Source organism: Falco rusticolus, chromosome 4 (genome assembly GCF_015220075.1).
Source record: "Falco rusticolus isolate bFalRus1 chromosome 4, bFalRus1.pri, whole genome shotgun sequence".
NCBI classification, from domain to species: Eukaryota; Metazoa; Chordata; class Aves; order Falconiformes; family Falconidae; genus Falco; species Falco rusticolus.
The window spans coordinates 80,030,123-80,050,876 of record NC_051190.1 but is presented as its reverse complement, the minus strand read 5'-3'; the positions used below and the strand labels follow the sequence as shown (position 1 = coordinate 80,050,876).

General features: G+C 36.2%; 1 protein-coding gene across 7 annotated transcripts in view; it reads right to left on the bottom strand.

Annotated features, from left to right (window-relative positions):
• Positions 1–692: 692 nt before the first annotated feature.
• PHF14 (PHD finger protein 14) overlaps positions 693–20,754 on the bottom strand; it is a 168,253-nt gene continuing 148,191 nt past the window's right edge. For 2 of the 7 annotated variants that reach the window (XM_037382630.1, XM_037382635.1), the window contains one exon: positions 693–1,479. In XM_037382630.1, the coding sequence (XP_037238527.1) occupies positions 1,405–1,479 (75 nt within the window). In that variant the 3' untranslated portion in view covers positions 693–1,404. Of the gene's footprint in view, positions 1,480–13,189; positions 13,209–20,162; positions 20,223–20,754 lie in introns of those variants that run through there. The other 5 variants (XM_037382632.1, XM_037382636.1, XM_037382631.1 and 2 more) reach the window with 4 other exon arrangements.

Sequence of the window (20,754 nt, the reverse complement as noted above, 5' to 3'; positions counted from 1 at the left end):
CTGCCTCTTCCACTGCAGAGAAGTCAAAATCATATTCCCCCTCCTTCCTGAGATGGCTACAAGTGGTTGATCTGTCTGCATCAAACAGACCAGTGCTGAATTATTTTATATGCTAATTTACATGATAGCTGCATTCGTTAAAATGAGATCTAGTGTTATTAAACTCCTGTAGAGTAATTGTGATTGAAATTTGTTCATGAGCTACACACATTTGAACCTCATGAACCAGAAAATAATTCGTAAAAGATATTGCTTAAGCATAGGCATGTTGTTCTTAAAATATCTGAAACTATAACTTACACAGTCAGGATAAAATTGAGGATGAATACTATTTACAAATCTGATTTAACACTTAATATACAGAATAACAGTAAAAATACAGAAGAGTGGGAAAAGAGGTGAACTTATTCAGTTGAAGATTAATTTATCCTAGACCAAGATAAACTTCACTCAAGGGACTTCAGTGAGTGTTGTTCTAATCCTAAACCAGAATCAGTAATATTTTTGGTTTCTTCACGGCAATCTGTGATGCTATCGGGCTATAAATCTACATGTGAATTTCCTGTACTAAACCTCCCATTTACTGACCTGCACGGGCTAAAAAAGCAGAGGTGAACTGAAAATCATAATTATGAGTATAGGAAAAAAAGGTTTTTATTTTACATTTTCACTACTGACTTCAAGGTCTAATGACACAGCAAGAAGTTATTTTATTCTGTTAGAATGGAAAGAATGGTATAGAAGGAATTAGACCTGGGTGGGATGGCCTAATCAAGACAAACGTTTGACATTCATTAAAAGACAACGATCATGTGAAGATGGAAAATGTTTACATGGAAGAAAATGATAATGCAACATGAAACCAATTAAAAATCACACGAGATGCAAACATAAAACTAATTACTTATGAAAACATTGTATGTAGCAAAAAATCCCTGCTCCACCCAGTCCTCAGCGACATTTATTTTAATCACTGATCAGAAGAAATTTCAGAACCGATTTAGTAGAACATATTCACCCAACTTTAAAGAATCAAAGCTCTTGTTCAGAAATACCAAAATATGCCTGAGTTATAACTATCCTTTAAGGATAACATTGCTTTGTAGAATAAAAGAAAAAATTGACCTGTTTGCTTAGTAAATGCTATTAGTAGTGAATAACCCATCAGCTCTCTATACCGTGTTCAAAAAGCTTTTAGAATTTTATTGGTATGGTGCTCAGTTCTGATAATTCAGCTTTTAATGCAATCAAGAATATCACCAGGAGCTACTTAATTAATTCCCCTCTGCAGCATGAATTTAATTTTCAATGACTTTATTGAGAACTTTTTTTGTTAATTTTACAATGAGAAACTCTATTCACTGTTACACAACTTGCAAATATTTCAAACAAGACAGCAATCTCCTATTTTTTTGATTTTTTCTGTTCCAAATTCAGCTCCTGAGATGAATTTTCTGCCTCAGCTTCATTTTCATCTTCCTGTAAAAAAAAATGAAAACCTGAACATTAATCAACTTATTGAAGAAGTACACTTTTTGTACTTATGCATATGTATAGAATTCTGTACAGACTTTTTCTATCTTTTGCCTAACCAATAAGCATAAAAATAAGCAAAAAAAGATCATTTATTCATGCATTTGATTTTGCTCAAGAATTGAAATAAAAATGATAAGAGATTTTAAAAAGCTTAATCACCTACATTTATAGTAGAAGAATAATTTAATGAGTAAATATTTCACTGATCAATTTACCGCATGGTTACATAAAGAAATTACTAAACCATACACGGATGACAAGATATTCAAACATCTGCAGCAGACAGTATTATATACCTTTCCTTTGTTCTTGACCAAAGGTTTCCACTAAATTACTTTTGAATGCAAGAACTTTCATCATTGTTCTAAAAATTACTTTTGAAAAGCATCTGCCACTGAAAAATGTTTCATTTTTTTGAGACCAGATACGTTTGCTTCACCATTTGATAAAAGACAATAAATTTAACTTCAGAGACACTTTATGTGCTGCAGCATCGTATTTTTGTCCCATCTAGCATATTTTCTTGACAGGTCTGCCAATTTTCCAATTACTTGTACCACCATATGTTATCTGAAGATCAGTCAGGTCTAAAATAGGAAACATGAGCATGTCAGGCAGCAGCATGCTTACAATATTCTACACCTTCAGTTCCAAGAGTAGGGCTCATAATTCACTACAGGTTTCTCTGGATCTCACAGAAAAAATGAAGTGACATCATAATGCCGTTTCCATAGGAATGGATACTATTTTGTGTCCAGCACAAAATCGTGACCTCCAAAGTATAAATTATGGAAGATGGAGAAAACTGTTTTATAAAGCAACTTGTAACCCATCGCATCATGAACAGTCCTTATCACACATTAGAAGTATGGCCAGTTTTCCTGCCTGAATTTTAATTCAAGATACAAAGAATCTTCCTTTTTTCCAAAAACACAAAGAAGAAATGAACAGATATTTGGGAATGAAGAAGTGTCCTGGTTGCTATAACACCACTCATCATAAGTCAACAGAGGGGGCAAATGAAATGTCATGGGACCCAGGAACCCAGGGTGCAGTTTCCTGCTTTGAAACAGCACTTTCATTCTTCTAGGAAAATAACTTTATCTTTTTGCATCCTAGTCCTCCTTTCACCATCAAAGGGTGTTTTGTAAGGCTAATCACAATAGATTTAGAGATACAAAATACATAGGGAGATCACATGGGCAGCACAACATAGAATAACAATGGAAAATCTCATTAAAAAATGTGGTCTCGTGTTATGTTACACACTAAAATAAAATGGAAAAGCTAGTTGTTCTATTAAAGAAACACACACTCCCAACTATTGTGCTTCTAAATCCTCCCCCCTTCTGGGGACAGGCTAGGCACTGAGAAATATTTACATGACTGACCACTAAAGGCTAAAAGCATTTTTCTTATCTTTCTGGACTGTCATCTCTTCAATCGCCTTTAAAACGTGTAGGGAGCCCTGTGGCTCTTTTAGTTCAGGTGAGAAAACATGTCTGCGCATGTATGTGAAACCAGACTGTTGATTTGTTGAAATTACAAGTCTAGCATATATTCAAGAGTGTAATGTACAGTACACATACAAAGGTCAAACTTCTAAAGAGAACAATGGCAAGGCAGAATGGGAAACAACAAAGGAGCGGTGTGTAACTAAGCTTAGATATACTGCTTACAGGTGACAAAGAATATCGCTGAGTGAAAAAGCCACCCCCTGAAACTTTTGGCTTCTTTCATGAAGGACTTGTTAATAAAAGAACAGCAAATCTACATGTTTCTGAAGGTCCTTACCTACAGAAGCTGTATCCCTATTGACCTCAGTGTCAACTAATCCACTTCCATAGCATACAATCTGCCATTATTCCAACGTCCTGACTTGTACTCCCTCATACAGCAAATATAAGCTCTACACATTCTTTTCCCAGCACACTCGACATTCTGCTCAGGGCTTCCTCCCCTCAGAGAGGGTGCATGCAGACATTTCAGAGATGACAGGGCCAATACCTTCACTAAGGAGCAAAAGCGGGTGAAGGGATATTAGGCTCAATACTCAGTATCAGCCTCCTAAGTCAACTTTTTGTGGACAAAAAGGTTTTATCCAGTAAAAGAGGTTGTTTTGGTGTTTGTTTTTTTTTTTTTAAGAGTAAAACAGAATTGTCTGGCTTTGTGTAGACTCGAAATGTTTTAATTCTGTGCTCATAAGGTCATGCTTACTCTCTGGCAGATTTCCTAGGTTACAGCAGCAGTTGCAGTGATTAGTATTTTCTAAGATGCAGAAATGATAGCTGAGTGGCTACAGCAGGGCCAGGATTTTCTCTGTGTGAATATTCAAGATGGAAGCATCCCCACTGGGACATTTTGCAGTACCAATACTCTTTCCTTTGTTCATCTCTTGTTGCTTCAACCAGGTAAAACATACTCAAACAGGTAAAATCTACCGGCAGAGTATAAATTGGACTTATGTGGGCAAATTCCCACATTATTTTTTGTTATTTTGACATTCTCATGCACAAAAGCTTTCTGAATTATGCTCCACATAAGGCATCTTAATTTTGTAGGCACTTTTACTCCATCTGTTTTCCACAAACAGAAACTTCCATTTCATCTTGAATCAGAAATCTAAGTTTATTATCTCTGAGCATGGGTGACTGCTGTGCAAAACACAGAGTAATGACGGTTGATCTTTCTCAAAGTATGAATTACCAAAGCAAGAAACCTTTTTTTTTTTTGTCAGACACACCTTCAGCCACATCAGTTCCCAGACCTGTGCATTGCCACATGAACAACTGTGCTAGCACAAAAGAGATGGCAGAAACGATTGGCAGGGGACATGGGAAAGTATGAACAACCAGTTCTGGCACTCATGCAGCTTTCTGCCAGAAAAGAAGTGACAGCGGTGGCCTGAGAATGGCAGACTCAGCAATGGCTGAAAATCATCAGAAATTTTTGAGATGTGAACTCCTGTAAATCATAAGAAGTGGAGTATCACTGCCAGCATATTTGGGAAAGATTTGAACTGGCAATTTAGAGCACACATATTAAACATACTCCAAGATGTGAAGATTCACTGTTCTTTCAGTTTGCTGACAATGACAAATTTCTATGAAATTTTTTTATCTTTTTTTTTTAATAGCCCAAGAGGCATCGCAATACTGAATTGGTTAGAGTTTCTAATGTCATTAATAATGTTTGAATTTTCAGCTAAATAGCCTATCTAGCCTAATTTACAAGAAATTATGCTAAACAGAATACAGATTAAATATATTTAATATATTTGTTTTACTAATTAACATCTATCATTACCATCATTATAATGCTTTTAATTCTGATGGATAGCAAAGGAAAACCTTTTTTTCACGTTATCTGTTAAAAAACAGCCCATGATGGCAGTGTGTAAAGTTGCTATTACCAGTGGTTACACAGCAGATGCAATACTGAATTTGAGTTTCTGTTTCACAAAAATTCAGTTCACACTATTTCTGTAAATGACTCATATTTCCATTTTATGTTATTATTTATTTTGCTTCCAGTCACCTATGATTTTACTGTCTAATGCTTCCTGTCCTAAAAATCCTGAAATAGAGAACAGTCATTTTGGTGTTAAAATGTTCAACTTTCAAAGTAGTTTTTTCTAGCATAAGTCAAAATCAAACTTCTCTCAGTATCTTTTCTGGCTACAGACCACCATAGACTCAAATATTATGCAATTTTGAACACGCTCACCAAAAAGATGCCTCAGCACAGATCTGGTGACTTGTAAAAGCAGCAGAGGGAAGTGAATCCCTCAAGACTGCATTACTATTCTTACTGGAAAAGAGCATTTAACAGCCCAGAGATTATTTTCATGTTGAAATGAATAAAGTTTACTAGTCTGGAATTGTCATTCTTTCAGATTTTCAAAGCCAAGTGGTAAGGAGAAGTACAAAGGGTGTTATAAAGTGCTGTTAAACCCAACACCCTGAATGGAAATGTCAGCTCAGGAGCTCCTTAAGCCATTGATGACTAGACATCTCATCAGCATCCTGATGGCCTGATGGATCTTCCCCATCAGCTTTTTTCCTACATCCTTTCCCCAGGCATCACTCCTCTTCCCTGATGGAAACAACATATGGGATTAAAGGGTCCTTTGGATGTTCTCTGGATCTCTTCAAATGTCCTATGGATATCTCTTCTTTCAAACTACTTCGTCTACACTTGGTAGCTGAGCATCTATGGGTCACAATAACAGAACGAGGCCAAGAACGTAAAACTGAGACCCCAAAATGTAAATAAGTGTTGTGAATTATCACTGAACTATGGAGCATTCAAAAGCTTTGCTGAAGTTAAAGGGAATACTTCGCTATTTAGATGTTTTTACGTGCCAAAAACTAAAATTGAGAAGCTGACTTATATGATCCTGTTTCTGAAAATGTTGATCTGACAGTTGAGAGAGACTGTCATATAACCTCATCTCTTCTGAAAGCATGTTTAAGGTCAACTACAAATAGTGCTCTGAATAGAGAATAACAGGTCCTATGTGGAAAGTTAATTTTGTAGTTTTTATTCCAGAATGCTCCCCTGTAAACAAATTATGGCATTAAAAAAAAAAAAAAACAAAAAAAACCCAACACCACCAAAAAAAGAAAGCAAGAAAAAAGCCTAGAAATAGGGCTTTGGGTGTCCCTTTCACTTTCCCTCCTCCAAATGATTTAATTCAAAACATCTAATAATTTCTTTTTATTCCATTAGTTAATGAAATGAAAGCTGTAAGATGACAGTGAAGTAGACAATTCTTAACTCTGTCAGGGAATCTGACACTAATCTGTATGTAGAACAGATCACACCTCAATTAACTGTGCTAGGAAACACACCAATCCACAGATCTGTGCATTACACCACACCTGTCATTTCAAAAGTTGCATTAGAAAGGTATACTTGATAAAATAAACCTGCTTTTGTGCACTTTGCAAACTGTAAACCATATTCTAAATAAACAGCTATATATCTGGTTAATAAGAAAGTACGCAAACCACAAAAATATCTTACTATGAAGAGGAATGACTAAAGGGTTCTCTATGCTATCACATAATCTAGAAATCATCTCAAAACTACTCAGGACCAAATTCAGATACTATTACTTCCTATAGTATCTTAACCCAAAAGAGCTGTAATATGACCAATATAGTAAGGTCCTGTGAGGGTGTCCAGCTAGTATTTCACCTCCCGCCTCACAGATTCTAGCTAGCAAAACATGAGTTGGAAGTAGGTAGAAATATTTTTAATACTTTTCAAAAATATATCAGGAAAAAGGGACTCTAGAAACTATAAGAGCTTTTCTTTCCATATGTTTAAAGTCTAGCTTTCTAATCTCATAAGCCAAATTTGGAGGAAAATGAGTTTTAGTCAAAAACTGGGAGTTAAATCAGTCTCTGTTAAATCAGCAAGAGGTAAGCATCCACTACTAAAATCCAGTATATTTTTTTTTCCCCAAAGCCCATGCTATCTTCTTCAAATGTGTTACTGACAACCCTTATAATGAAGAGTGGTGTGAAAATACAGACTACAACTGAAAGAGTTCTTTACCAATAGATATTAGAAGCAAATATACATTTCTTGTGATAGATGACAGTTTTCTGTCACCGTAGCTCTGCAGCGATAAGGCTGCTGTTTGTTTCCCAAGAAAAGGAGACCCTTGCTACATGGATCATTTTCATAGTGACAGTCTTGACAAGTTTGACATTTTCTTCATGAAGTATTCTGAAGCAGCCATCAAGAAAATGCCCCCTCTGGGACCACTGGCAAGCTGACAGTCGTACCTTTTAATGTGCATCTCCATTAATTCTTACTGTCAAAGCCCACCAAAATCCTACAGCGAAATCTCTGCTGATCTGCTACATTAAAAAATGGAGGCTATGAATGAACTAAACATTATAATGTAAGTAAACATGACATCAATTAACTGGAAGCAGCTCTCCACCCCATTTTGTTCAGTAAAAAGAGCAACGTTTAACTGTTTTTTTTTCCTTCACCAATGCAGTACGTGGCATCTGCTCTAGGTGGCAATGCAAGACTGCGAGAAGTATTTCTACAGTCGAGCTCCTCTTATGAAGCTACAAGCAGCTGCATGTTTATCACAAACGCTTTCCTTTAACTTCCACTGGTACAAGAACTTTTTAAGTCTTTCTGAAATGTTTGTCAGTGTTCTGTATTCTCTATTTCCTTGTTTCTAATTCTGATTATACAGATAAATGTACCATCGCAAGAGCCCTTACAGTCAAATTTCATTTAACGTTTAGTACAGAAGTGGATTTTCATGCCAGATTTCAAATCTTCCATCTGTTTCTCTCCTTTTTAGGAGGCAGCCATTCCATTGAGTGGCCTTTCTGGCTGCCTGCCACTACAGTTGGGATGCTCTTCAGGGCAGGTGGTGCTTGAAACCCAAACATTGTTTTACAAGATCAGCTGGTTCTCCTTGAAGAAAGCAGAGGAAAATGCTTCCTCTTTAACACTGAGTCTTTAAAGGTTTAGGTTTGTGAACTTTAGACTGTATCTGTGGATGCTTAGATATCACAAACCTGAAACATTAACTAAGAAACAGTTGAAAAGCAACTTTAATGGCATTGTACTCTGCGTGTATGGGACGCGCCTCCTTAATTTCCACTCTGGTCTCAGAGTGCACAATGGCGTTAGTTTGCAAGCCTTCAAGTCCGACACTGTCCTGATTAAGATCCTTTCTAAGGCAACTTTGTCACTCAATTATAATACTTAGGTCAGTGCATATATAAACATATATATGGAAACCACAATAGCATTTTCTAGTATGTGGGAACAGAATCATTATTTTTATGAATTATAAATGAAAACAGAAAGTTCCACTTCATATATAGAATAGTATTGCATAGCCTAGAAATGCATATTCTAATCAAATCAAGATGATTTTAAATATTCATGGTTATACTCCCACCATATTTACACTATACATTTACTAAATTATAAGCAGCAAAACTTCATGTTTGTATTCTTGATGCTAAGAAATAAAATAGCTTTTTCTTACAATAGCTACATGACAACAAAAGGTAATCAGGCCAACAATAAGGAATTGATAGCTCTTGCCTAATAAAATAAAAAAACAAAACCAAACACAAAACTTCTCAGATGTTAGGCTATACATGCATCTTGGTAGTTACTAAATGACGGCTGAAGTTTTTTTTCCATGCTTTAACTGTTTTCACAAATATGTTTGGCTATAGACAGCCTTTTATCAAAAGGTCCGAACATTCTTTGTTTCCAGAATGATTAATAACATTAAATAGAAAAAGAGGCACAACTGAATTATCGAAAAATGCTTCTGTAAGCTACAATCAAGACATGCTGCTTGCAGTCGAAGGCAGCTGAAGAACATCACTCTAAACAATACTGAAGTACATGTTTTTAATGGAATAAGACAGTACCACCATATGAAAGGAATAAATTCATCTCAATAACAGAGAAAATCTAGACCTTAATGAAAATGTTTTAGGAAAAATGAGTGCATTGCATGCTTCTGACCAAAATTAATTAGAGTTTTAATGTTTTACATTTCTAGCATAATTCTTTAAATGGTGCATTTATTTCATAGTAATAAACACTTGGTTCATTAAGTAAAGTTCAAAATCTGTGTTACTCGCTACATTTAACAACCTTTGGCCCTCTTCTTAAGTATTTCTTGATTCAGGTTTCCAAAGCATTGAATAAGCAATTGAGGAACACAATTAAATTTCATGACTCTGCATATTTAGGATTCTTATTTCATCTAAGACAAAGGGCAATTAATCTACCATTCTATACTGAATTCCAACTTTAGTGAGCCATGATAGATACTTAAATGAACTTACAGAAAATGCTTAATTAAATTACTGTAAAAAGCATAACCAAAGTTTTTTCTTTCCTTATGACAAAAGAAAATGCACATTTAATTAGAAAAAGTGTATTGCAGTATTTTAAATTTAATAACTTGGGAATTCATGAAAATATTGGTAAAACGTGAGAGCTAACAATTCAGAAAGCTTTTCTCTCTTTTCTCTTATATTTCATCAGAACATTTCACATGAGTACAGCCATGAAATTCTGTTCAGGTGCAAGGCATAAAAGATGGATCTTTCAATAGAGTTATTATGATGACATAGGAGTCTGAACAACACAGCAAAGGCCTTTATTTTAGCCCCCTATTTTCCAAAATGTGAGATAAGTGAATGCTGTAAAAATGGCTTTATAGTTGTTGTAATACTGAATGCCTATATTTAGCCACAATCCACAAAGTTGCAAACACAACTGATATAAATGGATGGAGCTGTAGAAGTAGACAGAGGATAGACTGTGACAGCCAATAGAACCTGTGCTGCTGAAGAAATCAAGAGATGGAAGAGACTTTTGCTTATTTCTAAAAAAACAAAATTCCTTTCAGTAGGTCCTCCAAAACACATACTGATATTTAAATTCAGAGTACAACAACTACAGACAGATGTTCCAATGATTTCAACATCCATTAAATAAAATCCCCAAAAGAGCATTCTAGGCTAGGACCAGATCCACACCTTCATGCTAACAACTAAGGTACAGTCTCTCATGGAAGACCTACATCTCCGCTGCTGTTATGATTCATTTAATCTAAATTAAAACTAGCACTGCAGACCTACCCAGAAGTCAAAATCATTCCTTTACAAGCTGTATAAACATACTTTTAATATGATGATATAACCCAAAGATTTGGCTATGGACCGGAAATCAAACAAGACAAGAAAGCTACTGCTTTAGAACTTGGAATTCAGTTGGCTTGATAGCAAAGGAAGGCTTGTAGATTTGTTTGGGTTTATATTTTGACTTTATTTCTCATTTGAAGATAGCAATTACTGTTCTGATCCTGTAATGATGCCTGAATAGTCCTGTTTCTACAACAGATCAGCTCAGCTGTATGTGAAGCATCAAGGGTGTATTGGTAATAAACACAGTCAATTTGGAAACAAAATTGTAAAATTTCATATACCGAGGTTTCAATAGTTTCAAGTTGATCAGCTTCTACATTAAAAAATGAATGTATTAGGTGTAATTGTACAATTAATTCTCCTCAGCCTCCACTCATCTGTGTTTCTCCATTTCCAAGTGAGGTTCTAAAGCCAAATGTTAGTTAATTCAGTGGGTATACTGAGGGATGTTTTGGTCATTTGTCATGATAGTGATGTTGCTTTGCTGTAATTTTTTGAAGTCAGAATCTGATGAAATCTTTCAACTGGAAATAATGCAATGTCCAAACATTTAAAGGATCATCCAAAGGAACTTTGCAAAAACCTGCCCTGTAAAAGCTGCTTCTGCCTCCAAATATAGTCTGATACCCCCCCAAACTTTTTCTCTAACAATATTTATAATTTATAAGATGTATTTTACTTTGTAAAAAAATATATATTAGTTGCCTTTCAGAAACTTAGAATCAAAGTAATTGACAGACCTTGCCTTGGTGCAGGTAGTCACCACAAACAGGTTTCCTTACAGGTTCGCGGTTCATTTCTTTCTGATAAATTTAGAAGTTACTGTTTCACTGTACTACATCAAAGTCATCTTCTGGTTTGTGAACAGCTTGCTTCCCATCTCTGCCCACCCTCCAACAAATCACACATTACTTTGTTAGAAGAGAAAAAATACTTCAATGTGATTCAGTTATTGAAAAGCTATATTCTAAAAGATTCCCAAGCTAGGGAAATCTGGCTATAACCAATTACTGCTTGGCTTTTACGGTAGAAGAGCTCATTACAGAGCTGATATTATGAACCATTATTTATCTATTTTTTCCTTAAAACACTGAAGCCACTTCATATCATTTTGAAGCTCACTGAACTCCACTCCTCAGAAGACTACTCACTCCGTTTTTTTGCCTCCCATTCTGTTGTATCACAATGCTTCCAAGAGATAATATTCTCCAAAATCATTAAGGGTCCACTTGCAAACAGGTATACATGCACAGTTATATTACACTCATCTGATCACTGAACTGAACGGTACTATTTACTGGGGCTGTGTACGAAATATATTGTAGAACCAGGCTTGTCTAGAATGGAATACTGAATTTAAACAGGCCCTGGAACAAGCATGGCATTTAAATTATCGGTATTTAAAAGGAAGCTATTTTCAGAGGACTATTTTTTGCTGAAATCCAAGTGCTGCCAGTCAGCTGCCTCTAAAGAGTTTCTGCCCAGCACCTTACACAGGGTCAGCAACGGCCCCGCAGCAATGTTCAGTAGTTACTGCTGCTGTCTGCTCTTGTACAACAGCCGCTCTCGTAACTGTCAGTGCTACCTAACAAAATCAAGCAAAAGCTTACATATTCATTCATTTTACTTAGTTGCAATCTGTTTGGTTTTATTCGTTGGCTGTTCTCTTTCTGTACATTCAGGAGCTCCAGCAATTGGATATCATGACTCTAAGAGTTAACAGCCAGTGACGACTTCATTATTTTCTGTTTACTGATGATTTAAGATAATCATCCTTTGTCTCCTTTAACCACAGAACAGGTAGTGGAAAAAAAAAAATTATGTGGGAAAACCAGGCTCACGTTCTGTTGCAAATAATACCTAGTATTTGCTACAACTCATTTTGCCTGCCTCCTTTCACCTACATGGACCTTAGACCCTAGACAGCACTGACATTTAAATCAGCATTTAAATTTAGAAACAAATATGTAACTACACTATTTCATCTGCCAACATAATTTTAAAATATTATTATTAAGAATATGAAGACTATAAAGAAAATACAGCAAATGCTGTCTATTTTGGTAGACCACAAATCAAGGATCTTACTCTTCCCGTATTAATTGATGCTTCCCTTTGCCTCTCAGTACTGTCCTTAACGTCAGTAGAAGTTACTGGCATTAATCATTTGTGACTTGGACTGAAGTATTTCCTTTTCATTTAAATTCAAAGAAACCTTTGAGGAGTAAGTTCTCAAAAAAGTGAAACGTGAAAAATTTTGTTAGATGTTGCTTCCCCTGTTCATTCCAAATCCTAAAAATGATGCCTTTTAAAACCTAGATACAGAAAGGTCTCTAGCTCATGTCAAGATTTTGCTGTTCAGTTTTATACATAGTAATATATTGATATAATATTTATTTAACTATAATATTAATTAATAATTTGAATCTTGGCCAAGTCATATCATGCCACATACTGTACAGACACATCTGGAGAGTCTGATCTTGCAGAGTCTAAAATCAGTTATGAAAAAAAACGAAAGAAGAGAAGGACAAGTAGTAAAACACCATAAAAGCTAACTGTGTCAGGATAATGGGCATGCATCTCAACCACATTTTTGTGCCAAGCATGGCTAATAAATGAAGAATGATTAAAAATTTGTTATTATCAAAAAGTATATAAAACTAGTTCATATAGACATATATAAAAATATCTTACATGTCTATTTTTTATATTATATGTATATTATTTTTATATTTAATTTATACAGATTATACAGTAGAGACAGCAAAAATCAGACAGTTATTGCAGATATTTTATCAAAACAGCACTGGGCCTTGAGAAGTCAGTCTGTAGAGGTGTGCTTCTGTGGGGAAAACAGAGTTGAGGTCAAGGGAGAACTCCCCATATGAAGCACGGTGTATGGAGAAAGCTGAAGAGAACTTCTGGATAGAGAGCTGGCAGATGTCACTGGAAAAGAGGAAGAAATGGAAGAGTGGTACATAATAGGATTTAATCTAGAGGAGGGTCACTAACAGAAATGAGGATAAAGCTAATGCATGAGTCTATAGTAAAGCAAAGTCTGAGGTTCAGATGAGGAATTTCTCAGCAAAAATCTCTGACATTTGTCCCCCTACTATAATATGTATTTGGCCTGGAGGGTGTGGAAATTGAACTCACTGCTACATTAAAGAACTTATCCTCAAAATGTGAATAATACTACTTCCAAAGTCAGGATGGAGGTCTATGCATGAAAAGATTTATATAAGTGCTAAGTGCTGTCATTGTTATTAGATTCAGAAAGTACAGAAGGCTTTAAAAGCATTAACTTTTCTAGTGCAGAGCATCACCTGTTCTTTCTGAAACCAGTAAAGAAGACATAAAATGAGTGCAGTTATCGCAAGATATTGTCTGGGTTTAAATTCTGATGCATATCTTTTGTCTCTAGGAAAAGTAAACAACCATTAATAGCAGGGATTTTATGATATTCAATATGGTATAATATGCAGCAAGCTATAAAGCATATGAAAACAGTTCTACTTCACATAAACTTGTTTTTATCAGGAAATTATTTAATTGGAAAGATGCTTTGAGAGCAATCAGAAGGCAATGCATAAAAAAAGGTGTCCGGTTTGGAATGATGAAAAGAGAACGGAGTCAAATTTTAAAACATAATTAAATAAGGAAGCAACTACCAAGTCAGCGCTAGTACATCAGCCAGCAGGATAAAATGGAGATGATGTGTGTAGTCCTCTTTTTCAGAAGGACAAGTACCTGCTGTCAAAGGAAGACCACATCCTAACAGCATTTAAGTGGTAGTCAATATCCTCTCTGTGAAAGCTGCAGTGGTCAGCTTGAGTTAGATAATTTTTTTTCTAAGTGAATATACTTTCACATTTGGGCTGTCTTGCATTGCGTGATGGTAATTGTTAAGGTTATGGCCCAGAATTACATCAGTTTCTGATTCTGGATTTTTAAAACATATTGTTTATGTCCTGTCTTGTGCTTACATTTCAAATTTTGTTGTTTACTCAAGAGACAGTGGGAGTTTCACACACAATATTCTCTTCATCCAAGAACAGCAGTAATTCATTTGCCCTAGCAACACAACATTTTCAGACACAGCGAGCATTGCGTCTACATATAACCAATTTTTGCTCTTGAAAATCTTTATTTCATTGAGAAAAATAAATAGCAAAATTTTCTTTTGTATATTAAAAACTTTAATTACAGGAGGACAGCTATAGGTACTGCCCAACAGATTAAAATGCTTGCTCTGAACAGAGCTGTCACTAATACAGTATTTAAATTTACAAAGTGATTTCTGCATGAGTGAGATTGTTCCAGGCTGAAAACAACATGTTTAGTACCATAAACAAACAAGAGAAGACTGCACAAAATGAACTGTTTAACAGGGGTTTATGTACCCCCTGTGCCTTGTATTTGGAAATGAAGTTCTTAAAACTCAGAGGTGGAGGGATTCTCTGTGGATTAGAAGAGCAACCCACAATCCTTTCAGTAGCGTCCTTTTATACAAAATTTGGCACTAACACTCTGTTTGCTTCAGCAAATGATTTCACACTTTGTCTTTTTAATCCAATTTCCACCTTAATATAGACTAAAGTGTAGTGAAAATACTGAAAGAGGATGCCTGGAAATGAAGTGTGTTAGAAATCGAATCCAGGTGGTAATCCAGTGCCACACAGTCAGCTCATCGTTAACTGAGAAGTTTAACCCGCAGACAGCTTGTAGAAATCAGCGTTCAGTACTAATTATGACTGGATATAATTATCACACATGAAGACATGACTCAACAAGGCAGGTAAGAAGCTGAGTCTGAGAAAAAGAAGAGGAACAGGCACCCTATTGAAAGCAACAATAATTGATTGTAACACTTATCCCAATTTAAATAGCTCAGATTTGTAGGTTATTACAGCATTAGGTACTTTGCTGGTGTAGCCCCTAAGTGTATAAGCTACCCTACCCAGCAACAGCTTCCTCATTAGCAGGTCTTATCCCCTCTTTTCTGTAGGCCAAAGCACCCATGCATACCTTAAACATCCCACCCCACCCCAGGAGACAGAAGCCCCTTCAGAAAACCCTTACTCAAAATTTATTGCCATGGAAAACAATAATTTCCTAGTCAATGAACATCTCTACTGTTGTTTTTTCCTAGACAGATTAACAGGGAGCAACGCGGACAATGTCCTGAAAATGACAGACACTTCTGGGTGCCAGCGGCTTGCCATCTACGTGTCGTGGCAAGGAAGGGCCAGAAAACCAGCATCACTCTGTCTCCTTTACAGAAGCTCTGCAAAGGTCCACTGATGGCTCAAAGGCAACACAGCGCTGCCGCTCACTGCTTGTGGATACGATGTCAGACCTGTCAGCACAGTGAGGTTCACCAGATATTTAAATCAAAAATAAAACCCCAACAATCTTCAAGTAGCTTGAGCCTGATGAAAGCATACCACTATGATATTCCCATCACAATATTCAGTGCCACATACCTTTTTATCCTAGCCAAAATAGTATCTGTTCATAGAGGTCTCTCTTTAACTTACGCCTTGAGCAGAAGCAGTAGAAAGAAAATGGTACCTACCCAAATTAAAAGCAGATGTCAATAAAATAAATTTTTTTTTTTAAAAAATAAAGAATAAGTAAAAGGATTACAGTCCTAGAACTCAGAATGTGCAGAAAGCACAAAGCGAGTGAACCCAGTGCCAGAGCTCACTGGCAGCTCACTTTAATGACCTCGAGTACCTAACTGTGGCTCTCCTATTTCCCTTCACAGTGGGTAAACACAACAAATATAAGCCAAGAGCAGGCAACCCAAGTTAATTCTGTAGTCTAGGGATCCATGCTAAATTCTCAACCGGCTACCGCTGGCGAAAACAAAATGGGATTTTCTACCATTTCTGAAGCAAACACCTCCTTAGTGGAGTGTCTTTTGCATAGCCAAACTTGTCAGTTTTACACACTTCCCTCCAGAAAGGTAAATTGTTCCCTTAATTTCCACAATTTCTCACAAGATATAAGGATTTTCTTTATACAGGATATTTCAAAGTTAAGCTGCAGAATCAAAAAAAATTGTGCAGGAAGAAGGAAGAAGACCCAAGAAAATGGAAGATATATTTCCTGGTAATATTCTTTCCAAGGTGATTTGAGCTGCATTTTGCCTGCACTGGCTCTCAGCAATAAGCTAGCATTCTTGCTTAATGGAAAGGATTTGCATTCCTGGCCTATGTAAAAATTCAGGCTGCATCTGTGATTCTCTTTTTCCAGTTTCTCTGAGTGATCCAGGTTGAGATCTAAGATTTTTGTCTGAATAGTTTCACTAAATGCAAGGCAGCCCTTCCCTGCTCCTTGGGTAAAATCCCAAATACATTCTTTCACTTTCAAGGTCTTATCTGTTGATACAAAGAATAAAAGGGAATTTTCTCCATGCCCATTTTGTTGTTTTGTTTGAGCTGATAGCTTTAGACAAAAGCCAGTGAAAATAATATGTCTTAAGGTTGTACCACCTTCCTCCCATAAACTACTTCCTTTGGCTGCCCTCTCAACCTGTGTAGAACTTCACCCTTTGGTGGATGTTTCGCCATCTTGAGGCTTGTTTTCTTCTACCTTTCACAGTTTACTTTACAAAATTATCATCTTTTTAATCAGGAAAGTTCCTGAAGATCCTTAGGATAACACTTAAAATCTTCTTGGCATCCTATCCTTCAGACACAAGCCCTTCTTTTTTTGATTGCTGTTCTCTATCTACTTCCTTTAAACAACATCTCTTGGTACAAGGATAAGGTAGAAATAACAACTTACCACTTACAGATATGTTCAAGGTAGGGAAACTGAGGAGATTTTCCTAGAAAGAAAATACCTGGCAGTTGAACTGCCTTCTTTAAGTTCTGAATCATAATCTTATCTCTAATCTGTCATTTAAGGGAATCCAAGAGGAAAAACTGAAACAGGCACCAGTCTCTCTAAAAAAATTAGAAACATGTTTGGGGACTATGGCAATGTGTTCCAACCAGAAAACCACCACTTATGGTGTCTGTTTTGTAATGCTGACAGGCACTGAATATTTCACTGATAAACGTAATTTTCAACTCATTCATCTATCATAAAACCTTCTAAGCCAGGATTCCCATTTCCTGATAGGGAAGATATGAAGTAATATTTAACCTGAGGTTTATCCTGTTGAGCAGCATACTTTATCCACCTCACCAGGAGTGACTGGGAGTCTAAAAATTAAACATTTCAGATGAAAGCATACAACACAGAAATTAATTTTCCAACTATGTGTTCAGCTTGTTTGTTTTAAATAACAGTCCACCTATCTATTCCAAAGCCAATAACAAAAATTGCCAGATTTCAGACCTTATTCTCGCCTTTGGGGAGTGTACTACTCTGTGACTAAATCACTAGTCCTCACTTAGCATCCAGTCACTACTCATTCCAGTATTTCATTTCATTCTTATTCTGTATGTGGAAAATTAAACTTCCAGTCTTTTAATGAAAAAGGAATTTTCAAAACGAAAAATTTTAGTGGGGCTGGGCTGGAGTTGAGCGGAGAACTGGTTGCATTGCACTGGTCTGCTTGCTGGTAAGCTCTTATGTCAGCCATTGCCCCTAAATCCTTTTTGGACACAGTGTCAGATTTCTATCATCACTTTCATAAGCCAAACTTTTTAATATTTTAGAACTCCCTTCACATTAATATTTCATCAGCCTGAAAAAAGATTTAGATTCTAACAGTGACGACAGCAGCCTTTGTCTCAAGTGTTACAAATTTTCTGAGGAATACAGCAGGTTGTGATCATATTTATATCAACTGAGATAATTTTTCTAACTAACTTTTATAGATAAACCCATCCTACTTTCACCATGCCAGATGCATGTTCCCCACTAATCCAAAAATATTAAATGCATAACTGAATTTCATTTCCTCAGGGCATATTATTTTGTAACCCATGGCAGGAAAGGATAGAAACAGTCAATTGACAACAAAATGTCATGCCTGTCCAAACAAATGAAAGGCTAGATCTCCTTAATAGGTTGGTTTGTGCATCATTCTCCTGCTTTCTACAATAATGTTTATGAACCAGTGATCTATCAAGCCCTGCAAAATCAAGCAGCAGATACTCTGCAGTTAACAAATTTTTTTATCCTCTCTGAAAGGCACAATCAAGCCTACGTGGTTTAAGAAATTAGTGCTTCAAAAAGCCCTAGGTGTATTCCTCCTGAGTGTCTCCACTGAAATACCATTTTCAAATGCAAGATTTGCTGACTTGCTGAAATTTCTAAGCAAGACATGCACTTAGAGCTAGCTGGAACACTATTATGGAAAGAGCAATATATGACTATTTCTGACAAATGGTAGGCTTCCCTAATGAAGTTTTTGGCTTCTGGAAGATGTGAAGCAAGCTCCTCAAAGAGCATTGCGAAGATGCAAATTCTCATGCTGAAATGCAGAAGTCACCATCAGTCAATTGACGTCTACCAGATTGCATGATCCTGGAGTTTGTTTGCCTCAGAATTATTGCTCTATGTTTGAAAAGTATGAAGTAGCAGTTAGTGTGCCCGCTCAATCTGCCATGAAGGCATCGTACTTGTTCTGCAACGTAGGCAGGTACAGGAAGGGATGAAGACACCCGGGTATTTCTCAGTATTTCCATTTCAAAGCACAAAAACCTGACTTGTAATGTACCCACTTTCCTGGAACAGAAGATACCGAGGCTTTTCCAGAGTGAGAACAACCTCTGCTATATGCAACTATACGCATTGGTAGCCTAATACAGTTTTTGTCTGATGAACTTGTTCCACAGTACACCAGAAGCCAATTCTTTGAAAAATGAGTTTTGAATGCAAAGTTCCTAGCATGCCTCTTCATGGCCAAAAGCATGTGCCAGCTTAACAGAAATGCCCGATTTCCAAAAAGTATGACCTCATATTTCAATACAGACATATCCTCATATAGTATCTCTCTTATACTGAAACAGAAATAGATATTGTAAAGAAATAACAATGGGCTGTTGTGAACTCTTTAGCATACATTTGATTGTATGCAATAAACTGAAAGCTCTAGATAGTTCTGCAGAAGAAGACCCATACAGATGCAGACAGATAAGTTTTTTGAATGAAATGCTGAGTTTTATTGATTCTGAATTGCATTTTGTCCACCTAGACAAGGTTTATTTTTGACACCAAATGTCTTTGGTCTGAGTACAACAACATTGAAAGAAAAGCTTTTACCCTAAAAAAAAGTTTAGATTTTACTTAGTGTAGTCGGTGGAAATGGAATGATTCGATTGACTTCCTGCCTTTATTACTATTAACTTACTCAGTCTTCACAAGGTGAGAGGACCCAGTGAATATGCAGGACAAGACCAAATACAAATGGCTGGCTGCTGTCCAGAAAACAACAATACTTCCAGTATGATTCTGCTTATAAATCAAATGTGTAGCACTAATAGATACAAACGTGATCAATGCCATTGCTTCTCTCTAATAAACAGTGGAACCTACCAAATAAAGGTGGTTCTCATCCTGCGTGTAGGCAGCTGTTTGGGTTCAAGTACTGTGTTATTTTGAAGCCTCTTGAGGTGGCTGACCAAAATTCAGCATACATAAACAGCATAAACTTAAAAAAGATGCTCAAGAACCTGAGTGAAATACGACCAAAGCTAATAATTTAATTTCTATGTGGTTTGATATAGAACTGAAGTTAATTATAGTGACTGTGACTTAGACTCATCTTTCCTGCATTTAAGCTCTCTGAAAGTTAGATATTTTGCTTACACAAGATGCACTCAGTGGACAGTACAAGCAATGCCCAGAACATAACTCATCATGCTTATCTTCCACATTGATTTTAGGACGGGATAGTGCAGCAATTCCGTAATACATATGCGAAAAACATGATGGCAAGCAGAGTCACCCTTAACACTCTGCAGAGTGCCCATCCAGGAATAAATTCCACTCCATCTGTAAATAATCACAAAAGGTAATGATTCAAAGTCTGTAGGAACTGGAAATATTTACAGAAAGAATTAAAATTGAAATTGCAAGTTTCTTTCAAGCTACCGATCATGCAGTATTAAACAAGTTTTATTGCCTTATCATAGTAATTAATTTTGGTTTCACGTTAATGACATTCTTATGCCTAGGATGCTAATGCAATTTGACAACAGCAAATACCATAAGATCATTTAGCTTATTCATGTCACTAGCAGGGACAAATGCATAGCCTTGCATTAATGACCTTCCTAACACACTAATTGCTTCCAAAATGAAGGACTGCTCCTGTGGTTTTGTCATGGAAAGGAAGGGTGCATTTTCACATTTTCTTTTAATATTTAATACTTTTAAAGAAAAAAAATATTCAAGTTTCTAGGCAGTTCTAAACCCAAATGTTGGGTATACCCCCTAAAATTGTATTTTCACATGTTTGCTAGTAAACACATGATTTCACTAGATCTTCCAGCTTGTTTCAACATCAGTGCAATCAGTGATTAAA